The sequence below is a fragment of the Lepeophtheirus salmonis genome, chromosome 1 (assembly GCF_016086655.4).
Source record: "Lepeophtheirus salmonis chromosome 1, UVic_Lsal_1.4, whole genome shotgun sequence".
Classification (NCBI taxonomy): Eukaryota; Metazoa; Arthropoda; class Copepoda; order Siphonostomatoida; family Caligidae; genus Lepeophtheirus; species Lepeophtheirus salmonis.
Genome location: NC_052131.2, coordinates 53,015,442 through 53,034,489, shown reverse-complemented (window position 1 = coordinate 53,034,489; position 19,048 = coordinate 53,015,442). Strand labels below are relative to the sequence as shown.

General features: G+C 33.5%; 4 protein-coding genes across 5 annotated transcripts; 2 read left to right on the top strand and 2 right to left on the bottom strand.

Moving 5' to 3' along the window:
- Nucleotides 1-416: 416 nt before the first annotated feature.
- LOC121132011 ((3R)-3-hydroxyacyl-CoA dehydrogenase) lies at nucleotides 417-1,866 on the bottom strand. Its single transcript, XM_040727441.2, is given in 6 exon segments — nucleotides 417-734; nucleotides 984-1,082; nucleotides 1,084-1,235; nucleotides 1,282-1,405; nucleotides 1,471-1,560; nucleotides 1,640-1,866. Coding segments are annotated over 6 exon segments (750 nt in total). The 5' UTR covers nucleotides 1,781-1,866; the 3' UTR covers nucleotides 417-590.
- A 370-nt stretch (nucleotides 1,867-2,236) lies between these two features.
- Nucleotides 2,237-4,231, bottom strand: LOC121132010 (uncharacterized). Its single transcript, XM_040727440.2, has 5 exons — nucleotides 3,975-4,231; nucleotides 3,351-3,869; nucleotides 2,905-3,292; nucleotides 2,576-2,847; nucleotides 2,237-2,524 (listed from the first exon to the last, which is right to left on the bottom strand). The coding sequence occupies exons 3-5, from the start codon at nucleotides 3,246-3,248 to the stop codon at nucleotides 2,352-2,354; spliced, it is 789 nt and encodes a 262-aa protein (XP_040583374.1). The 5' UTR covers nucleotides 3,249-3,292; nucleotides 3,351-3,869; nucleotides 3,975-4,231; the 3' UTR covers nucleotides 2,237-2,351.
- Nucleotides 4,232-5,287: 1,056 nt separating this feature from the next.
- On the top strand, nucleotides 5,288-8,557 carry LOC121132009 (apoptosis-inducing factor 1, mitochondrial). Its single transcript, XM_040727439.2, has 4 exons — nucleotides 5,288-6,028; nucleotides 6,121-6,643; nucleotides 6,712-7,216; nucleotides 7,270-8,557. The coding sequence occupies exons 1-4, from the start codon at nucleotides 5,882-5,884 to the stop codon at nucleotides 7,733-7,735; spliced, it is 1,641 nt and encodes a 546-aa protein (XP_040583373.1). The 5' UTR covers nucleotides 5,288-5,881; the 3' UTR covers nucleotides 7,736-8,557.
- Nucleotides 8,558-9,909: 1,352 nt separating this feature from the next.
- Nucleotides 9,910-12,038, top strand: LOC121132008 (outer mitochondrial transmembrane helix translocase). Of its 2 annotated transcripts, none has more exons than XM_040727438.2 (3): nucleotides 9,910-9,988; nucleotides 10,389-10,594; nucleotides 10,660-12,038. In XM_040727438.2, exons 2-3 carry the CDS (start codon nucleotides 10,430-10,432, stop codon nucleotides 11,533-11,535), a joined length of 1,041 nt encoding a protein of 346 aa, XP_040583372.1. In that variant the 5' UTR covers nucleotides 9,910-9,988; nucleotides 10,389-10,429; the 3' UTR covers nucleotides 11,536-12,038. The 2 variants fall into 2 exon arrangements, with proteins under 2 accessions (XP_040583372.1, XP_071750204.1); XM_071894103.1 differs by lacking the exon at nucleotides 9,910-9,988 and adding an exon at nucleotides 10,138-10,317.
- The last annotated feature ends 7,010 nt before the right edge of the window (nucleotides 12,039-19,048 follow it).

Genomic DNA, 19,048 nt, shown 5'->3' with positions numbered 1-19,048 from the left:
TAATATTAAATGTCAACATTTAAAGACAGAGACATTCAGACTGTTAAAAGGAATTTATCCGATTCATTTTACTTGTTAAAATTGGATTCATAATGAAAGAATGGATATATGTGAACTAAGGAAAAAAGGAATTTTCCCCTTTTCATGATTGTTTTTATATTGACCCACCACATGTACCAAGTCCTAAGTATATAGACTCTCCTCCTCTCCTCTCTATCCATGAATGACTCACCCCTCCCCATCTTTTAAGTACTAACTCTTATTATTATCAAAGTACTCTTAGCATATAGAGTACATACAAAATATATTATATTTATCTATAAATAGACTTATGTCTCTTAAATGTCACTAAGTCTAAAGACAATATTCCTTTGGTTCCTAACATCCTTTAAAAATGAGGTTAATAATAGTAAAAATGGTTTTTTATAAATACTATATATTTTGTTAAATATACAACTTTTTGGAACACGATCGAAGGGCCTATAACAAGTTCATAATATCCTTTAAATCATAAGATCGATCGAATAAAGAAACTTATTAAAAAAATATAATTTTTCACAAATAAAAAAACAACTTAATTTTCCCTTCCTTTATAACATCCCTCCATTCACATCCACGGATGTACCCGTGATATATTTCGCCTTAGACGATGCCAAAAATGCAACGGTTTCCGCAATATCCTCTGGCTCTCCATAACATCCTAATGGGATTGCAAACAATACCATCTGTTTGACCTGAAATAGTATAAAAAACAACCATGAAAATATATGATTGAAACTCTTCCAGTGAGAGTGTTAATTTCGTCACATTAAATCACGTTAATCATATTTTATTAAGAAAAGAAAGATTTGTTGTATTCAGACGTAGCATTCCAAAAATTAGTGCCGTTTCGTCTCGTAATCGTCATGCAAAAAACATTCGCTGACAAAACATTTCACCTAGTCATGGTTGACGAAATTAACACTGTCTAACAGATACTTTACATGCTCAGGTAGATCCTTGGTCATGGGAGTATCAATGAATCCCGGACATATACAATTCACTCTAATATGGAACTTTGCAAGTTCCTTTGCAGCACTTTTTGGTAAAGGAGATGACACCACCTTTTGAGGCAGAGTAGTTCGTTTGCCCAACATTCCCTGTCTTCCCCACCACACTCGATATATTGACAATGGAGCCTGCTTTTTGGGATCTTTTCATAGCCTGACTCGCATGTTTGGTCATGAGGTAAGTACCTATCAAATTAAATTACTTATTAATCTATTCATAAGAAAAAAATACCTTTTAAATTGACATCAATAACCTTATCAAAGTCTTCATCCTTCATTTTCAATAAATATCCATCCTTAACGATACCTGCATTGTTAACAATAATATCTGGAGGCCTTCCATACTCCTTTAAGACCTATAATAAACGTTTATTCATTAATTTCTTTAAATATATCAGTAGGATACTAATAAATGTTTTACGTCGGAAAAAAGAGTCTTAACTTCTCCAGCATTGGACACATCCACTGTATAAGATGCATGCTTTTGATCCTTCAAGTCATGGACACAGGCCTAACAATGAGTAAAGTGAAAATATAAATTAGAACAAAAAAGCGGCCATGTTTAATTTATAGGAAGTAAAATTAGTTACAGAGAGAACAACATCCTCCTTCTCAGTGTTCATTCTGGTTCCAATCACGGAACATCCCTCTCTTGATAAAACACGACATATTGATTGACCAATTCCACCCGCTGCACCGGTTACAAGCGCTAATCGACTAACAAGTGACATTTTGTTAAATTTTCTATAATAAATGAATGCAGTCTGAGTCTACTAATCAAATTTTGTGACCAATTAGAGTAGCTGCAGCTGAGAGGTTTTGATGCAATAAATATTGCACAATTGTCAACAGTTCAAGTTGAGTCACATGGATGGCCGGCCGGGCAATTTAACCATATGCTTTAATTAATAAAATTGATTCTATTTATGAAGAGAAGCTATTTCATTGCTATTTTTATAATTAATTGGCTTGTTTTGTTTGGAAAAATTCGAACTAACATTTTCATGATAATAGGTTCAGTGACTTTACGAAGTAAAAAAAGAAAATGTTTGATATTCGGTTCAATGTGCGGTCAATATATTTTATAATTATATTATAAATGTACACCACTTATTTTTTTTTTTTTTTAGTAGACAGCTATTAATTATTAAATAATGGACTTATCAAATGCGATTTCACAATGTTTTACAAATTTATATTTTTTGGGCTAAATTTCCTTCACCATAGCAATGTATTGCTCCAATTCCACCATTTCCCCATGCATTATTTTGGTTTGTTGCCCAATGGCGGACTCCTTGGGCTCTACAAAAGACACTTCCAGCTTTCCATGAGATTTTCTAATGCATCGTAGAGCGACATTAATAATTCCATTTTATCCTCCTGTGAGGGTTCTTCTTCCTTCTCTGCATTCATATTTTCGAATCTATAATTTGCTAAAAATACTCGAGCTGCGTGCAGTTCGTGAAGTACGAGTCCTGTAAGGAGGAAGATAATGTATTTATCATGGAATAATATAATTAACTAACCTCTTCCTAACGACATCCCTGGATCAATAATATCTTGAACTGCAAGTACATCATTGCAGTAAGATTGTCTCTCTATTTGAATTTTTTTACCATTCTCGTCCATTTGAGATATGGCTGCATTGCTTCGAATGAGGTGAACAAGAGTCATTTTGATTTCGATAATGAATGTGTGAGTCTCCCATAAAATGTCTTGGTACTCCTTCAAAAAAGGTATGCAGGTTACCCATGCTTTTCCAATACGATGCAACTTATTTTTGCCCTTCATCAAGGAACTATGGATAATTAAAGCATTATGTTAAAGCAATTTTGTAACATTTTTTCATTCCTACTTAGCTATTTTCATTGCATCTCTCTCACTCATAACCTCTGAGCAGTCCCTACATTCATAATTTTTGGAGTCCTTCGTACGGGTTGAAGGGGATTTCTTACAAACTTGACAGAGTAAAGAGCTTGAAAAAGTTCCCAACTCAGTTGGATCCTCACAACGTTCACATTTGCATTCAAAGAATTTGTTCTCTTTGAGAATCTTTTGACGTCGATCGTAGTCTTCTAATGGGCTTATGTAATTAAATGTAATTGGGGCCTTATTTGAGATGGGGACAGCTGCATACACATCAATATACATTCCACTATTAATAACGAGTCTCGCGTTCCCTACACAGCTATGATTCATAAGCGATGGAACATCGTACAGACCCTGAATTGATTCTCCTGCACCTGTTTACATAAATATACTGGTAAAAATTATAAATGAGTAATGATATTGTTTTCCTACGTTTTTCTCCAAATAATTGTTGATCCGTCCGCTCGAGCTCAAAGCTATTAGTGATCCAAATACCGACGAGTCTCTCCAATTCTTGATCCTCCTCTATGTCTAAATCGCTCTTTATTTCCTTTAAATGTTTAAGAACTCCTTCTTCAATATTTTTCCATCGAGTTGAAGATGCCTTGATTTCATCAACATGATCTTCCAAAAGAATCAGTTTTCATAGATTCGTGGATTTGACTTTTCAAGAGAGCAAAGCGTAGTATTGTTACAATCTCACACCTTTTATCCGGACTTTTAATTTTTTCGAGTAATTTGCATTCTTCTTCAGAGTGAAACTTTCTATGACATTCTGAACTACAAAGGGGGTATTCACAGCCTCCTTCGCAGAGGCTCATTTTTTCATCTAGAATGACATGACAACCCAGACAAGACGGCTTAGGGTAATCCAATCTTGGTCCAATTACACATGGAGGTGCAGAAATAATCAAATCTCCTTGTTTGACATCCCGAGCGGTTCTCAATTGTCTAAAAAAAACAACCCGATTTAATCAAAAAATTTGTAGGTTCCATGAAAAATCAAATTAAATTTCATTCCAACATTGAAAATATAACGTGAGCTCATTTTAATACTTAAATGGCAAGGATTATAACCTTCCTAGAGCAGATTGAGTGTCTTCGATCCTATAAGCAATACAAATCATTTTATGATCCCTCCATTTTCGCTTTTGATGTTCTCTGGAACAATACCAAACCAATTCGCAGGCACCGCATTGAAGCTTTGCAGGGGCTTCGCAATGTTCACAAATTTTATTTGCTTCAATTCCAGCCATCATCAAACTATATAATATGCGATCAGTTCATCTCATTATTTGAGTTGATCTATTTGTGTGAACTTTGGCAACTTTTCAAAGATTGCCATTGAGGGAGAAAGTACATTTCGATTTTTGAGTGGTGGCCGATAAGTACACACGTTTTATTTTTACAGATACTTTTATCAATAAACCCTTGAGATAAAATATATTAAGTAATGAAGATCAAACTGTAATTATTCGTATTAAATTATAAATCGTAAGGGATAAAAGCTAGAAAGGCAATATTGAAATTGGGAAGCCGTAAGAGGCAGTCAAATATAAAAATATTCATCAAATTACATTAATATTTTAAAGAGAGACGGATGAATACTTTGCACAACTGTGTGAAAACTGAAAAGCACAAAATCCATCATATATATCCTTTATGGTCATCCCAAATCAATCTGTAATTTGTGTTTGAGCTCATATTATTTTATTTAAGCGAACAGAATTAAATTTTTTTTTTTATATAATTAAAAATGTTTGGTATTTTAAGTAAATTATAAAATCATGCAAAAAGGAATTAAAATTCATCATTTATTATTAATATTAATCAATCAAAATAGGATATAATCATGTCAAATCTCTCAATGAATGAGGGTAATTTTTCACCTAACCATCTCAGAATCTGATGAAGTTTAGTGAACATTTGAAGTTCTGGCCTTCAAACTCCAAATCTTTTTTCATTTTATTTTTGCAATCCGAGGTAGATTCCCAATCATAGAGAATTTCTCTATGTTCCAAAGAAATAGAGTATTTTTTTTTTTTTTTTAATGTCTGCAAAAATTTTTAAGTAGTGTAGACCAAATTTCAGATAGCCATATTTTCTGAACTAGGATAACCAACCGTTGTATTTTAATCGGACTAATTAAAAAAAAAAAAAACTATTTTCAGCCTATGCTTCAAATTCAACAAATATAACATTAGTCCTTGGTAAAGATTAAAGGACCTGAGTAATAATATGTGAACAGAAAGTTTTATTCCCAACAAATTTTTAAATGAGTCGTTTAGGGGCCATGGCCTTAAATTTAACCTCGTGGATCCAGTTTTATTTTGATCCAATTGAATTCATTTTTAGCCATGTCATCAAAAATATATTTGGGTCATTCCAAAAGTTGCATTAAATGACCGGCCGGTATGTAAAAAAAAAAAAAGGAAACCAAAAATTAACGTGAAATCCCAACAATTTCAAAAATGTTTGGGATGCCATTGTAGTAGTTAATAATTAGTTAATTTATCGTCTTCACTTTGGAAATAAGATTATATAAGGATTTAATAACTAATAACATATTTTAATACTTTTTAGGGTATTTTTATTAAATAAAAAAGGCAATAGAGGGATAAATTTTTATAGACAGTAAAGAATAAGTCCTTTTATTTGATGGTCCCATTTTGACATCCATTAGTTTCCTATTTTTCTTAATATTTATGAAAAAGGTAATTAATTGTTATAAAACTTGAATTTTAAGGCCCCCAAAATGGACAAAATCAACAAAGCAGATGTCACGTGACAATGTGATATTTGAGTGTTTACATTAGTGACGTCATTTCAAATTTGTTTTTCCTCATTTTATTTATTTATTCATTGATTGAAGAGCACAAAAAGCGTTTTTTTAATAATATTCTTATTCACGTTGTTTTTACTTGCATTAGAGTTCGGCACATCGAGAGAACTCTCCTAGGAACATGCAGTCGAGTCTTCGTTTACTTAGAAACACGAGATGTGTAAGACATAAGGTCCTACATCGATGGAACCCAAATGGATTTCGTGCCTTATCGACTGTGGAACCGAATCAACAAGGCTCTAATTTTAATCAAAATTCAAATTTAAAGGTAGGTGGAAATGGTTTTTAACTTTTTTGTTATTAGCCGGTTTTTAATTATTAATTTTATTTATAATTAACAATTTTTGTATTTCTCTTTAGAGTTTGGGTGCTGGATTAGGAGTCACTGCCCTAGGATTGGGCTCATTTTTCGCCTACAAATATTTCATCCAAGATGAGAAAAAAAATATTCCTCCACCTCCGCGAATGGAACTTCCATCTCGTGTGGACTACCTTTTAATCGGAGCTGGAACTGCTTCTTTTTCCGCATATAGATCCATCAAAGCCCATGATGCTAGAGCCAAAATCCTCCTCGTTGGAGCAGAGGATCAAAATCCTTATATGCGACCTCCTCTTTCAAAGGAAATGTTTTACAATTCGGATCCCGAGTTAAAAAATTCTATGAAATTTGAACAATGGAATGGGCGGCAAAGATCTCTATATTATGAACCTGAGAGCTTTTATACACCTTTAGATAAATTAGAAGACTCTTCTAAAGGAGGGATTTCTGTACTTAAAAACACATGGGTCTCTGCCCTAGATAGTGATGAACAAGTAGCACATTTAGTTTCAAGGGATGGCAAAGTGGGCTCCATAGAATATGGGAAATGTTTGTTAGCCACAGGTTCTTATTATAAAAAAGTCCCTTTTTTCTCTAAATAATATAATTAATTACCATTATAAATAATCCAGGTTCAAGACCCAAAATCCTACCAGAACTGAAGGAAATTCCTTCCAGCTCCCTTTCAACGTTTAAAAGTTTCAAAGACTTCAATAAAATTGATGCTCTCATCCAAAAGGGTGAGATTTCATCCGTTGCAGTGATTGGAGGAGGCTTCCTGGGAACGGAGCTCTCTTGTGCCCTTGGTGCACGTAGTAAAATTATTGATAATAATTTCTCTGTTACTCAAGTCATACCCGAAGAGGGAAATATGGCACTTGTACTCCCAAAATATTTATCAATGTGGATGACAGAAAAAGTCAAGGGGGAAGGTGTGAGGGTTATAACAGAGAATATGGTCAAATCCTCTCAAATGTTGGAGGGAAAAGTGGTGTTGAAACTTGCGAACGGAACAAAGTTAAAGGTTGATCATGTTATAGTTGCAGTAGGATCTGATCCCAATACACAATTAGCAGAATCTGGGGATTTAGAATTAGATCAGAAAGGGTTCAAAGTTAATTCAGAATTTAAAGCCAAGTAATTTGATGTTATTACATAGAAATAATTTAGTAATAATTTTTATTTTATAGGAAAAATATTTGGGCTGCTGGAGACGTCGCTAGCTTTGAGGACCCTTTACTAGGACGTCGAAGAATTGAACATCACGATCATGCTGTGACATCTGGTCGAATAGCTGGAGAGAACATGACTGGTAATTCTATGAAATACAGCAAACAATCCATGTTCTGGTCTGACTTGGGCCCTGATATTGGTCTTGAGGCCGTTGGAATTACTGATTCAACTTTACCTACTCATAGTGTATTTATTAAGAATGGAGATGAAGGTCCAAAGGAGGATATCAGCAAGGGAGTCGTCTTTTATCTTAAGGATGATATTATCGTTGGTGTCTTACTCTGGAATATATTTGATCAGATAGGACTCGCAAGACGTGTTATTAAAGAAAGACGAAAGTTTGAAGATATCACTGAAGTTTCCAAATTATTTAGACTTGTTGAAGAAAAAAAAAAAAAAGAGGAAATCCAACTAAGGGGTTGAATGAGATTGTGCCTAGAGAAGAAGAAGAAGAATCTACGGGTGGCTGTGTTGTTGATGTAAAAAATGATGGAGAATCCGAGATTGTACCCAAAGAAGAAAATCCTTCGGATGGATGTCTAGCAGATGTAAAAAATGATGGAGAGTCGAATATAGATGAGTTGGGGAAAGAGTCGTTGTCTCTTGAACTACAAAATGCTTCATCTGAATCCCTCAGTAAGATTGCTCCATGTAATGAGAAGAAAAGCGAAAAGGAACTCGAAGCTCTTGTTGAATCCTCCGACAACGTTTCGTCACTGTCAGTTGAAACATCTTTGAATACGTCATCATCTTTAACGGCTAAGCTTGAAGATAAATCCTCCACTCCATCCCTCGAAGCTCTTCAAAACTCTTCTTCATCCAATGATAAGGAAAAAGAAGTAATCGCAGAGTCGTCTACAGCTGAGAAAGTTAAACCCCCAGTGTAGAATCTTTCTCCTTTTCCGATATGTTTTTTTCATAAATTACTCATTTTAATTTTTTTGAGTGAAGATGGAAAACGCATGGATTCAATATATACGCTTAAATTAACGCCTTCTTTGAAGGCTGGTGATTCAAACAAGATATTCATACATATTTAAACAAATTAAGGGCATTCAAGGAACAATAAACAATATTTTTAATTAGGTTTGGGGAAAAAAGATTAGGATTAAGTTTATTTTCCACAAATGCATATGTGACATATTGATTAATTATTTCATATTTATCAATAAGATGATCGATGTTATGTTGTTTAATTGTATGGTTTTTTTCTTGCACTCGGATAATAAAATTCGTTTTTATTTATTTTCAGAAGACAATAGAATATTATTTCATTGATCAGTATAGGCACTTTCATATTAATGAGTAGTATAATTATTCAAAGTTTTATTGGAGCCGATATAACATCAAGGTTCCTCACATCCATTCCTAATCGTATTGGAAGCGAAAATCTACTATTTGGTAGGCTAGATTCTGTGTGTGAATGTCGAGGATATGAGTTCACCGAATAAAAAGAAACCGTTATTTTCTAATTATGTATTAGTGTTCGTTTGTTTCAAAACACGCGTTTTGCTGATATACGTATTATTTTGACTTCAGTGTATTGGTATACTAAAACACTTCTGTATAGATTAGTTGTTTTCTTATTTAAGCCTCATGTATGCAACTATAAGTTCCTTTTTTTAATAGCTACATTGCTAATATTTTTAATAATGGAATTACTTTTATCTTACATACTATGTATTTTTTAAATTCTCATTCGGTTTTCTAATTAATTTAGAACTTTGTATTAAATGAGTATATTAATTCCCCTAAATTGATTTTCCAAACGACAACGCAACTTTGAATCCTTAATCTAATTATTTGATGTTTATGTTTGTTGAAGTATTATCCAATCTGAAATGTATAGCATATGAAGGACAGCTTTCTACAATGTCATATTTTTCATCAGGTCAATATTTTCCATGATCATTTTCCACAGCTTTTTTTTTCCAAGTAACATTAATTGATTAAATAGTCTTCTTATCATATAACTATTTATCTAGTGATTGTGTTTCTTTGTACCATGGATCCTTCAATTTGAAGTTTAGGGACGCATTGGCAGGATATTAAAGTTTATATAAATTTAATTAAGGATAGATAATTTATAAAATATGAGCTGGAACTTCCTGCCTGGAAAAGTACAACGCAGCATTGATTAATAGATTCTAAAAGTGTTGATAATTAAAGTATAAAGAATCATATTAATGTACAAGTTACGATTTTGTACAAGTAGTAACTTGTACAAACGGATTATTGTTGCAACCAAAAAATGAGATGAAGCATATTTAATAACGAATTTCTTTGTAATAAATTCTTGAAATTTCATTTGATGATTGTCATATTAATATTATGTAATCGTAATGTAATTACATTGTATTAATTAATTATTATGTGGCACATTAGATAGTCCAAGGATCCACTGCGTTTTTATCACTCGTAGATACATAATAAATAAGAATATCATCAATTGATGGTTGATAATTATATTCCACGACTGGGCTTATAATTAAATTACTAATATGTTAATATGCAACGGCCAAATTATAACTTGTACAATCTGCTTGTTCAAGTTACAACTTGTACTGTATTGTATTTACGAATTAAAAAAACAGTCAACATTGGCCCAATCTGCATTTGAGTTATATTTAAAGTGACGTTAATGTTTGTCTCTTTAGTGCTGTGGATTTATTCTTGGTAAACCTTTGAAACAAAGTAGCGAAACGCGTCTGTTAGCTTGAGCATGGTCGTAGTTGTATCTTTTTCTTACGGAAGATGTCACTTTTTAAGATATCACAGATGACGTCATTATATCATTTTCCTTGAGTCCTTTAATTTTCCTTTATATCGTATGCAAGTTTTTCATCGCATCGCAGACTTTACCTTGTTAGCTCACTTAAAAGGGTGAATTCATAGAGGCTGCGTAGTTAGTTATGGAGTAATATTAAGTCCTCCTAGCGTGTAAAAAAAGTTTAACCACGACATTTGTACATTGTACAAATATTCATCACATGATTATCGTTTCGGTATTTTGTTTCGCTTTTAAAGCATTGATTCTTAAAGCTGATATTAATTAATTTTATATTATTACTATTAGTTGGTCGAGCTGGATTATATCCTTGATCATAGCTCACAATAATGGAATCTGAGCATGTTGCAGTGACCATAACCCGTCTTGCAATTCTATCCACCGTTAGTTTTTTCACTTTACGGTGGATCATCAATTCCCTGGATCCTACAAGGAAACAAAGGGTTGAAGCGGAGAATGCAGCTAAGGCCCTTCTCAAGACTCTAGGTCTTGATGTAAGTAGATTTTTATTAACCATACTTTCACCCATATAATTCTTCTAAAACTTCTTATCAATTAGGAAAATCTTAAACTGACAGAGCACGAATATCTCGTAGCACAAAGCCTTGTTGACCCAGCAACCATGAAAGTATCATGGAAGGACATTGCTGGTCTTGACTCCACCATCAAAGAGCTACGAGAAACGGTCATTGATCCAATACGCAAGCGCCATCTTTTCTCTTCCGCTTCGAGTATCACACGTGCTCCAAAAGGCGTTCTTCTTCACGGCCCTCCCGGTTGTGGAAAGACCATGATTGCAAAAGCCACTGCGAAGGAAGCTACTGCACATTTTATCAATCTTGACATTGCTGCACTGACTGACAAATGGTATGGCGAAAGCCAAAAAATAGCTGGGGCTGTATTTACTCTCGCAAAGAAAATTCAACCTTGTATTGTCTTCATTGATGAAATTGATTCTCTTCTCCGCAATCGCTCAGCACTGGATCATGAAGCCACGGCAATGATAAAAGCGCAGTTTATGCAATGGTGGGATGGACTCATCACTGATCCCGAATGTTGTGTCATCATCATGGGAGCCACAAATCGCCCCAAAGATGTAGATCGAGCTATTCTCCGAAGAATGCCTGCCACATTTCACGTGGGTCTTCCCTCACCTCAACAACGTGTCTCTATTCTTCGTCAAATTCTCCAGAGTGAAAATATGTCAGATGACGTAGACTGTTATCATATCTCAAAACTAACAAACGGGTTTTCTGGCTCTGACTTAAGAGAACTTTGTCGTGTAGCAGCAGTGGCTAGAGTCTCAGAGACTTCTGAGGCTGATTCGACTCTTAGACCAATTCAACAAGCAGATTTACTTTTTGCTTCTAATAAATTAAAGGAGACAAAGCTTCATTGTGGAGATATGAATCCTAATAATTTCCCCTTGGACTAGTCACGACATGATCATCATTTGTACTGATCTGTTGAGACATTTGAGGTTTTCTGTAATTCTACATTCATTAAAATTATAGTATGAGGAAGAACACGGAATCATTCATCATCCATAAGTACTTTTTCACGGCGAGGGAACGCGACTATTATGTAAAGGAGGACAAAATAATTTATCCACGTATTTTCTTGCTCCATATAAATATAATAATATTCTTTCTGTATTTGAAATCATTATTTTAAATGATTCAAAATTACGTTATCATTGTATAATTGGTGGGATTTCATTCTGATTTTATTGTTTAAGTCATTCCCCTTGAATGTGTGTGTCTTTTTTTAAAGTAATGGTTCTCTTCGTTTGATGATGTCGTTGCTTTTGTTAAATTATTTACATAGATCGTTACTGATTTTTTAATTACTTATTCAGTAAGTTATCCTTATAGTTACACTTTTTTTGTTTGTGCTGCGTATATTAGTCAATAAGAACAATATAAACTCCCTATCAAATGAATTATTTAATTAAATTCCTTTTTCAATCTGAATGGCATTAAGAAATATATATTAATATGTCTCATAATTATTTAATGCTTGTAAAAATGAGAGATGTTCAGATTGACGTTCAGCCAGCGAGTTATACGCGGGTGAAGTCGGGCTGTGTTTAGAGCGTTTTCATGCCTGCAATTTTGGGGGTTTAAATAGCCAAGTTTTACAATAATAAATCCCCGATTTTTCATTCATATTAAGGATTAAAGTGATCAATTGGATGACAAAATGGAACCAAGAAATAAAATGACTTTAACCTTACTCTCTATCAAAAATAAATCCCTCTATTTCCTCGAAAAAATTGTACAAATTTAGATATTTCATAGGGATTTTCAGTACATATTAGTTTGAAGTAAATTCAATAATCACTGTTTATCATTACCAACATGTAGTATTCAATGCTGAGGCTATGTTTTTTTTTATATTCTTTAATCGAAATGAAGTTTTATCAAGATTTATTCGAAAAATGTTCATTTTATGTTGTAAAATATCAATTTTGAGCCCCTCTAATAGCGTCTCCCTTATTTATGACGTCAGTGAAAATGTTCTATTTTCAACAAAAATAATCTTGTTCATATATCACTAAGTAGTCTTTTTAACCCTTTAATGTCATATTTATTGTCCCTATTCCAGGGCTCTCAAGTCTTGCTCAAATAACTAAAACACTCATGAAAATTGATCTCTTCCTTATGCTTCCATGTTACACTTTTTTTAAACCTAGAAAATTAACCTTTAATTTGTCGTGAGGACATATTTATTCAGCTAACAAACCCGCTTTTGTAGATCCAAATAGCTAAGAGAGGCTAATGCCAGATGATCCATTGAAATCTGAACACTTACTAATTCAATTATTAATGAAGGTTGATGAGTGATTGAAATTAATTCATATATAGATATATTAAAGCATAAGTAATTAATTACAAAACAAAACAAACCTGAGCTCTCTAGCTTACGTACAAGTCGAGAAAATGACACTTGAACCGTCTACACTGTTAGAAAGTCCAAAAAGTTGGATAGAAAGAAGGGCTCTGTAAAAAAGACAAACTGGACCCGAGGAGCAAAGAAAAAAACCCAAGCCAATCTTCTCAAGTCTATAATCTCGGGATTTTATACCAGACTGTCCTGAGAGCTATCAAAAAGGGGTTGGAAAGAGCCTTGTGAGGATGGAGAGACCACTTTTGACACCAACAATGAAAGAACCCCATCTCCTCCGACGCAAGACTCTTTTGAATGAGTCTTTTGAACTCTTTTTATGACACATTCGGCCCCCTTTAGCCCTGATACTAACCCCCTTGACAACACATTTTGGGTGCATACGAAGGGAAGGCCTACAGTGTCCGGCATCGAAACACGGATGCTCACAAAGCCACTCTCAGCCAGCACTGGGACTCCATTACAGAGGAATAGATTCGCAGTGGGTGCTAGGCCTTCCGTTGCTGCATGGACACCATCATTGTCGCCAAGGGAAGCTACATTAATGATTAAGAGAGCTCAGACACACATCTATATATAGTATTAATTTTGTTGAAATTCTATTGTTAAATAATAAATTTTCTTGAAGTTTAGAATTCAAATTGTTCATATTTTATTGCAGCATTCAGTATATGGGAATCCTAATTTCATTGTATTGTATTATGAATTATCATCAAGTATATATTTTTTCGGTAAAGTGGCTTTTGGAAGAAATTTTTTGGGCTAAGTGTCTAAGAACCATAGATATCTTGTTCCATTGGCACAGTAAACAAGTCTTAACAGTTTTGTAGCTTGAATGGAACGAGATATTTAGGAGTCCCGAGAAATTATATGTATGCCTCCAATACCAAGTAGTGTTGTTTGGTATACAGGTACTACACCTGCACGGAGATACCAATGCATTTAAACATTGTATTATGCTGGGAAAAATTACATTAAATATATTTCTGAATTGTATACACTCTCTAAAAACAGTAAATCAAACTATAAAGTACAAACTATTGTCTTCAGGCTCTAAAAGTTCTTTCATCTAAGAAAACTCTTCCTTTAAATCCCTAACCTTGTTCCAAAATATTGTTAAATTTCTTCAACTAAATGATAAGTGACAAAGAATAGTTAATACATGTTCCTCATAAATACTGACTTTGATCTCTGAGCTTTATTGGCAGTAAAATAATAAAACAATTAATTGGCAGGCAAAAAATGAGCATCAAAGAAACAAGTTTATTCGGGATCTGAGCCCTTTATGAAATTTATGTGTAAAAACGACCCGCAATAACATCTTTGAAATGGGACAAATTGATCCTTAACATAATTAAAGTTGATAATATTGTAGAGAAAAACGCGTGCAAGGAGAAGGGGAAAAAAAAGACATATGGTATCATTGTTTAAAATACTGATGTAATTATCATCTGCCTGCTTTATTATGATTTTTGAGGGTATAACGAATGTATTTATTAGCAAAATGTTTACAGAATATATACTACATATAATTGACTTCGACGTTTTTTATCCGTTACAGTAGATTTGAAAACGTCACACTCCATGAAATTGTAATTCATTATGAACCTTATTCTCAGAATAATAGCTAATGGAACGACAAAGTAGAGTATTTCGAAATATATTTGAAGTTCAAAGTTTAAAAAAGAAGGCTTTAATTAAATATAATCTACATACTAAAAAATAAACCATTAAACATTTAAGTTAAATATACAAAATTAAACAATTAAAATCATATAACTATTAATAATAATAAATTATAAATACAGAATATTGAAATAATAGATTGATCCAGATAATTTTTTCTTGTTCTAACATCGGAATTCAGTTAAATATGTCATAACTTCAGGTTGCAAGACACAAGCGAGACGTGGAGTTTAATCAAAAAGATAATCACCCCTCTTCTTCATGTGGAAGTTGCTATATACAATTGTACACAGGATAGCCATATCTCTACCGATGAGATCTAACTAATTATTAATAATAAAGTAAATGTCAAAATCATAAAATTAATATACTAATACAAAAAAATGTTAGAAATAAATCCATCTGAAAGATTTAGAGCAAAAGCTAATAATGTAGTAATGTCCGGCGATATTACTCCTAATTAAGAGCATCAAAAAAGATTTGTACCACGTTATTTATGCTTATATAACAGCATACAATTATCATGGAGAATATACACAATTGTTAATTATAATGCAACACCCAATTTAACTACCCCCGTTGTTGTGACCATTTAAACAGTTGTTTTTGCCTTTTATGAGTTTTCTGAACACCATTTCTTGGAGCCTATCAACCATAGCCTTAAGTGATAAAAAAGTAATATTTATTGACTATGTAATATTGGAAACCCTAATTATCATACCCAAGTCTTTAAGCGAAGAAACTAGTCTCAGACAAATTAGTTGCAAACCATCCAAAGCTACTATCCCTGTTGTTGTGACCATTTAAGCAGTTGTTTTTGCCCTTTACTGAGTTGTGTAGCATAATTCTTGATATGTTTAGCTAAAATAGAATCATATTTTATGGTTAGATTTAAAAAAAAATTGAATACTTACTGTGAGATAGTACAAAATTCAGAGTTCCATTTCGACATTAGTAAATACTTTTTACTGATAACTTGATCGGCATTTGATGTGGATGACTCAAAACATTTTTATATGTATTTCTATAAATGACATCAGTACCAATATCGTCCATTAATTAAATGATGGTTCCTCGGGAAGGGATATGTTTACCCGTGTGTTTCTCCATAAATTTTTTGAACATAGATGATTAGCAATGGGTTTATTACATACAATAAGCATCTTTGTGAGATCAGAGTTAAAGTCTGACTTGATGTATTCATCACTAACTTGATTTTTTAGATGAATATTCATGCTTTTGATATGATAATAATGAGTGGCGTGTAATTCTTGACAAGGGACTAAAGGCACATTTATATCGACAAATCCGACAAACCATCTGTTTCTCATCCGGTAAGTATTTTCCAAATTCCTGGTCCTCCATTTTCAGAAATCCAGACAGAAGGCGACGTCATTTTAGGCATTTTATTCAGTTCTCTATCGACTATCACCATCTCATATTATATTAATATTGAATAATAAAGGCGTGAATGATAACGTTCATGATTGATAGAAGAAGATGTATATTATTTAATCAATGATGCCATAAGTATTTCTTCTCTTTTCCTCGCACGCTTTTCTATTCTTACCAAAATTATCACCCTTAAACATAACATAAGGGTTTAAACGGTAGTATACCAAACTGGTATTGTAAACTTTATTTGCAAAGTTGTGCCCTTATCGGTCTAGCGGTTCAAGCAGTTCCAGTTTTTGAGCTACTATAAGCGTAAACTACAAATTTTAACGGGAACCGAGACTGCAATATATTGCTTATCAGTCTAAGTTCTTTTGCTTTTCTTCCTATATAGAATATATAAAGAAAATACAATATATATTATACAAAAGAAATTAGTTTAAATCAATAAGTCCATTTTATGAGTTTTTATGTGCAATTGCAGCGTTTTCCAATGATTTTTTTTTACGCCGCCAGGGTGTTACAGTTGTATCTGAGTTTCAAATAGCTAAGGACTTCTTATGGATCTGTAAAAGTGGTCTTAGACACCAGACTGTGTAAATAAAAGAGGGAAGGGGTTGAGTAGATTATGGATCCATGTCCGTTACTACACTTGACGGTCCCCTATAATATTTCTTAATCAGGGGTTCCCAAGCTTTACCATGCCAATACCCCCTACACTAGTACATTTTTAGCTGGGGCCCCTTTATACGAAACATGTTTACTATGTGTGTGAGGACTGAAAGCATTCCTCAATTCTCCATCTTCCTGTGCCTCCTCTTAGCTTCCCCTCACGGCCCCACTTTGAAAACCATTGTCTTAAGCAACCTTAGTTTTCAGGGCCCCTTCTAGAAATCGGGGCACTATGCGCTCTGTGTATAAGGTAGCTGTGGCCCTGTTTGTATCTAATATAATTTTCTGGGCCCGAATTTTCTAGCAACGCCCCTTGTTTTAAGTGCCTGTTACAAAAGTAAGCCTTCATAAAAAAAAAAAGATTTGAGACGGAAGATCGAAACCAAGACTGATAAAGCTGAACCAAGATGGAAACCATTGAAATGAAAGAACTGAGACCGAAGACCGAATCTGAGACCGACTAAGCTGAACCAAGACCAAAACTTTTCAAATGAAGGAACCAATAGAACCGCGACATTACGACATTACTTTGCCGAACTGCCACTCAAAGTCCCTTTATCGTTTCTATGTATCCATTTCTCTATGGCCCCACTATTGAGCCTACTATTGAGATCTTTAAAATGATATTGAATCAGATGAATAATAATGATAGATCACTGAAAAATTGCTATCCCATTGCCTCCGAATCTTTTCAAAACTCTTAGTGTTGAGTCGGTCCTTATTCATTCGGTCCAGTCTAAGGATCGGCCCTATTAGTCCTTAAGACTATCGGCTCTTGAGATCCGTCCTTAAATGTCGGTTCTTAGAATTTTTCATGGAAATATCGATGATTTATTGAGCCAAATATGAAATATGAATTATGCGTTAAGATTATTGAACATAATTTATAAAAAACATTATTTTTTTCATTATAAGACAATATAATACGAACATATTATACTGTTACGTAGTTATATAAATGAATACATTTTATAGCTATTTCTCGATAAACAAGAAATAAGAGGACTTGAGTTTATTTTTATACATAATACGACTTGAGTGTCCTTTCCCCTCTATAATGACAAATAATAAGTATGTACAGATCAATTGAAAAAATCTTTAATGGATTATATCGAACGAAAAAGATAGGGTAGTACCATGATTTTTTTAATCATTTGAAAGCTATATTTAATAACTTTAAATTGCTTATAATGCGAACTACCTCTCTTGATAACCTTGGCCACACGGCGCCGGAAGCCTCGTGTGGAACCAAGTTTGTCATTGTATGGGTAATAGACTTCTTTGGAGACTCCACAGACGAATGATACTTGGCACAGGCCTCATGTTCGACCCTCCCCAAGAGATAGAAATCGCGTGGTTTCAGGTCCGAGCTCTCTAAATCATTTTTGCTAAAATAACAACCTCTCTCTTTCAGATCTTCCCGTGACTTTTTTTGTAAAAATACAGGACGTTCCTAATCTATACCTCAACCATTTTTGATGATTACATGTTGAATAAAAAAAATACTCAAAAATAAAAAAGATTGCTCTTAAAATTCAGCTATTATTTTTGCTCTAAAAGTATGTGTCTAATTTATTTTTATAAAAATATAATAACTATTATTCAGTTATACCATGTAACTATGATTTCCATCATTGTTATTCCAATTTTATATACTTAAATGTTTAATTACTTGCCAAGAATTGGAACAATTAAGTGTTCATGAATTAATTATCTTTTCTGACTCTTAAATTCTCAAAATGGGTTTATCATTAGACAATAAACATACAAGACACAAGGAGCACAAGTCCTTGTGAAAAACAATACCGCGTGGTCCATTAAAGTCTGAACACTTTGAATTTTAAAATTCAATAAGATATAATTTATTATTTTTTAGTTGAGTAATTGAAATTAATTCATATTTTGATATGTTAAAACATACGCAATTAGTTACAAAACAAACCTTAGCTCTCTAGGTTACGTACAAGTCAAGAAAATGATAAATGAACGTGATTGTAGAAGTTCTATTCGCACACTCCAAGCAGTTGGGCGTCTCCAGGACCCCCATCTACGCCGTTAGCAAGTCTGAAACAGTGGAGAGGAAGAAGGGCTTTGTCAAAAAGGCCAAACTTATACGGAGAAGTTAAATAAACCCTCTATCAACCCTACATCTTTTGAATGCATGTTAAAGGGAAGGCCTACAGTGTCCGTCATCCAAAGACCTAGGCCCTTACAGCATCTGTCAGTCAGTAATATGACTCTATGACAAAGTTATACATCCGCAGCTGCTGCCTGGAAGCCATCATTGC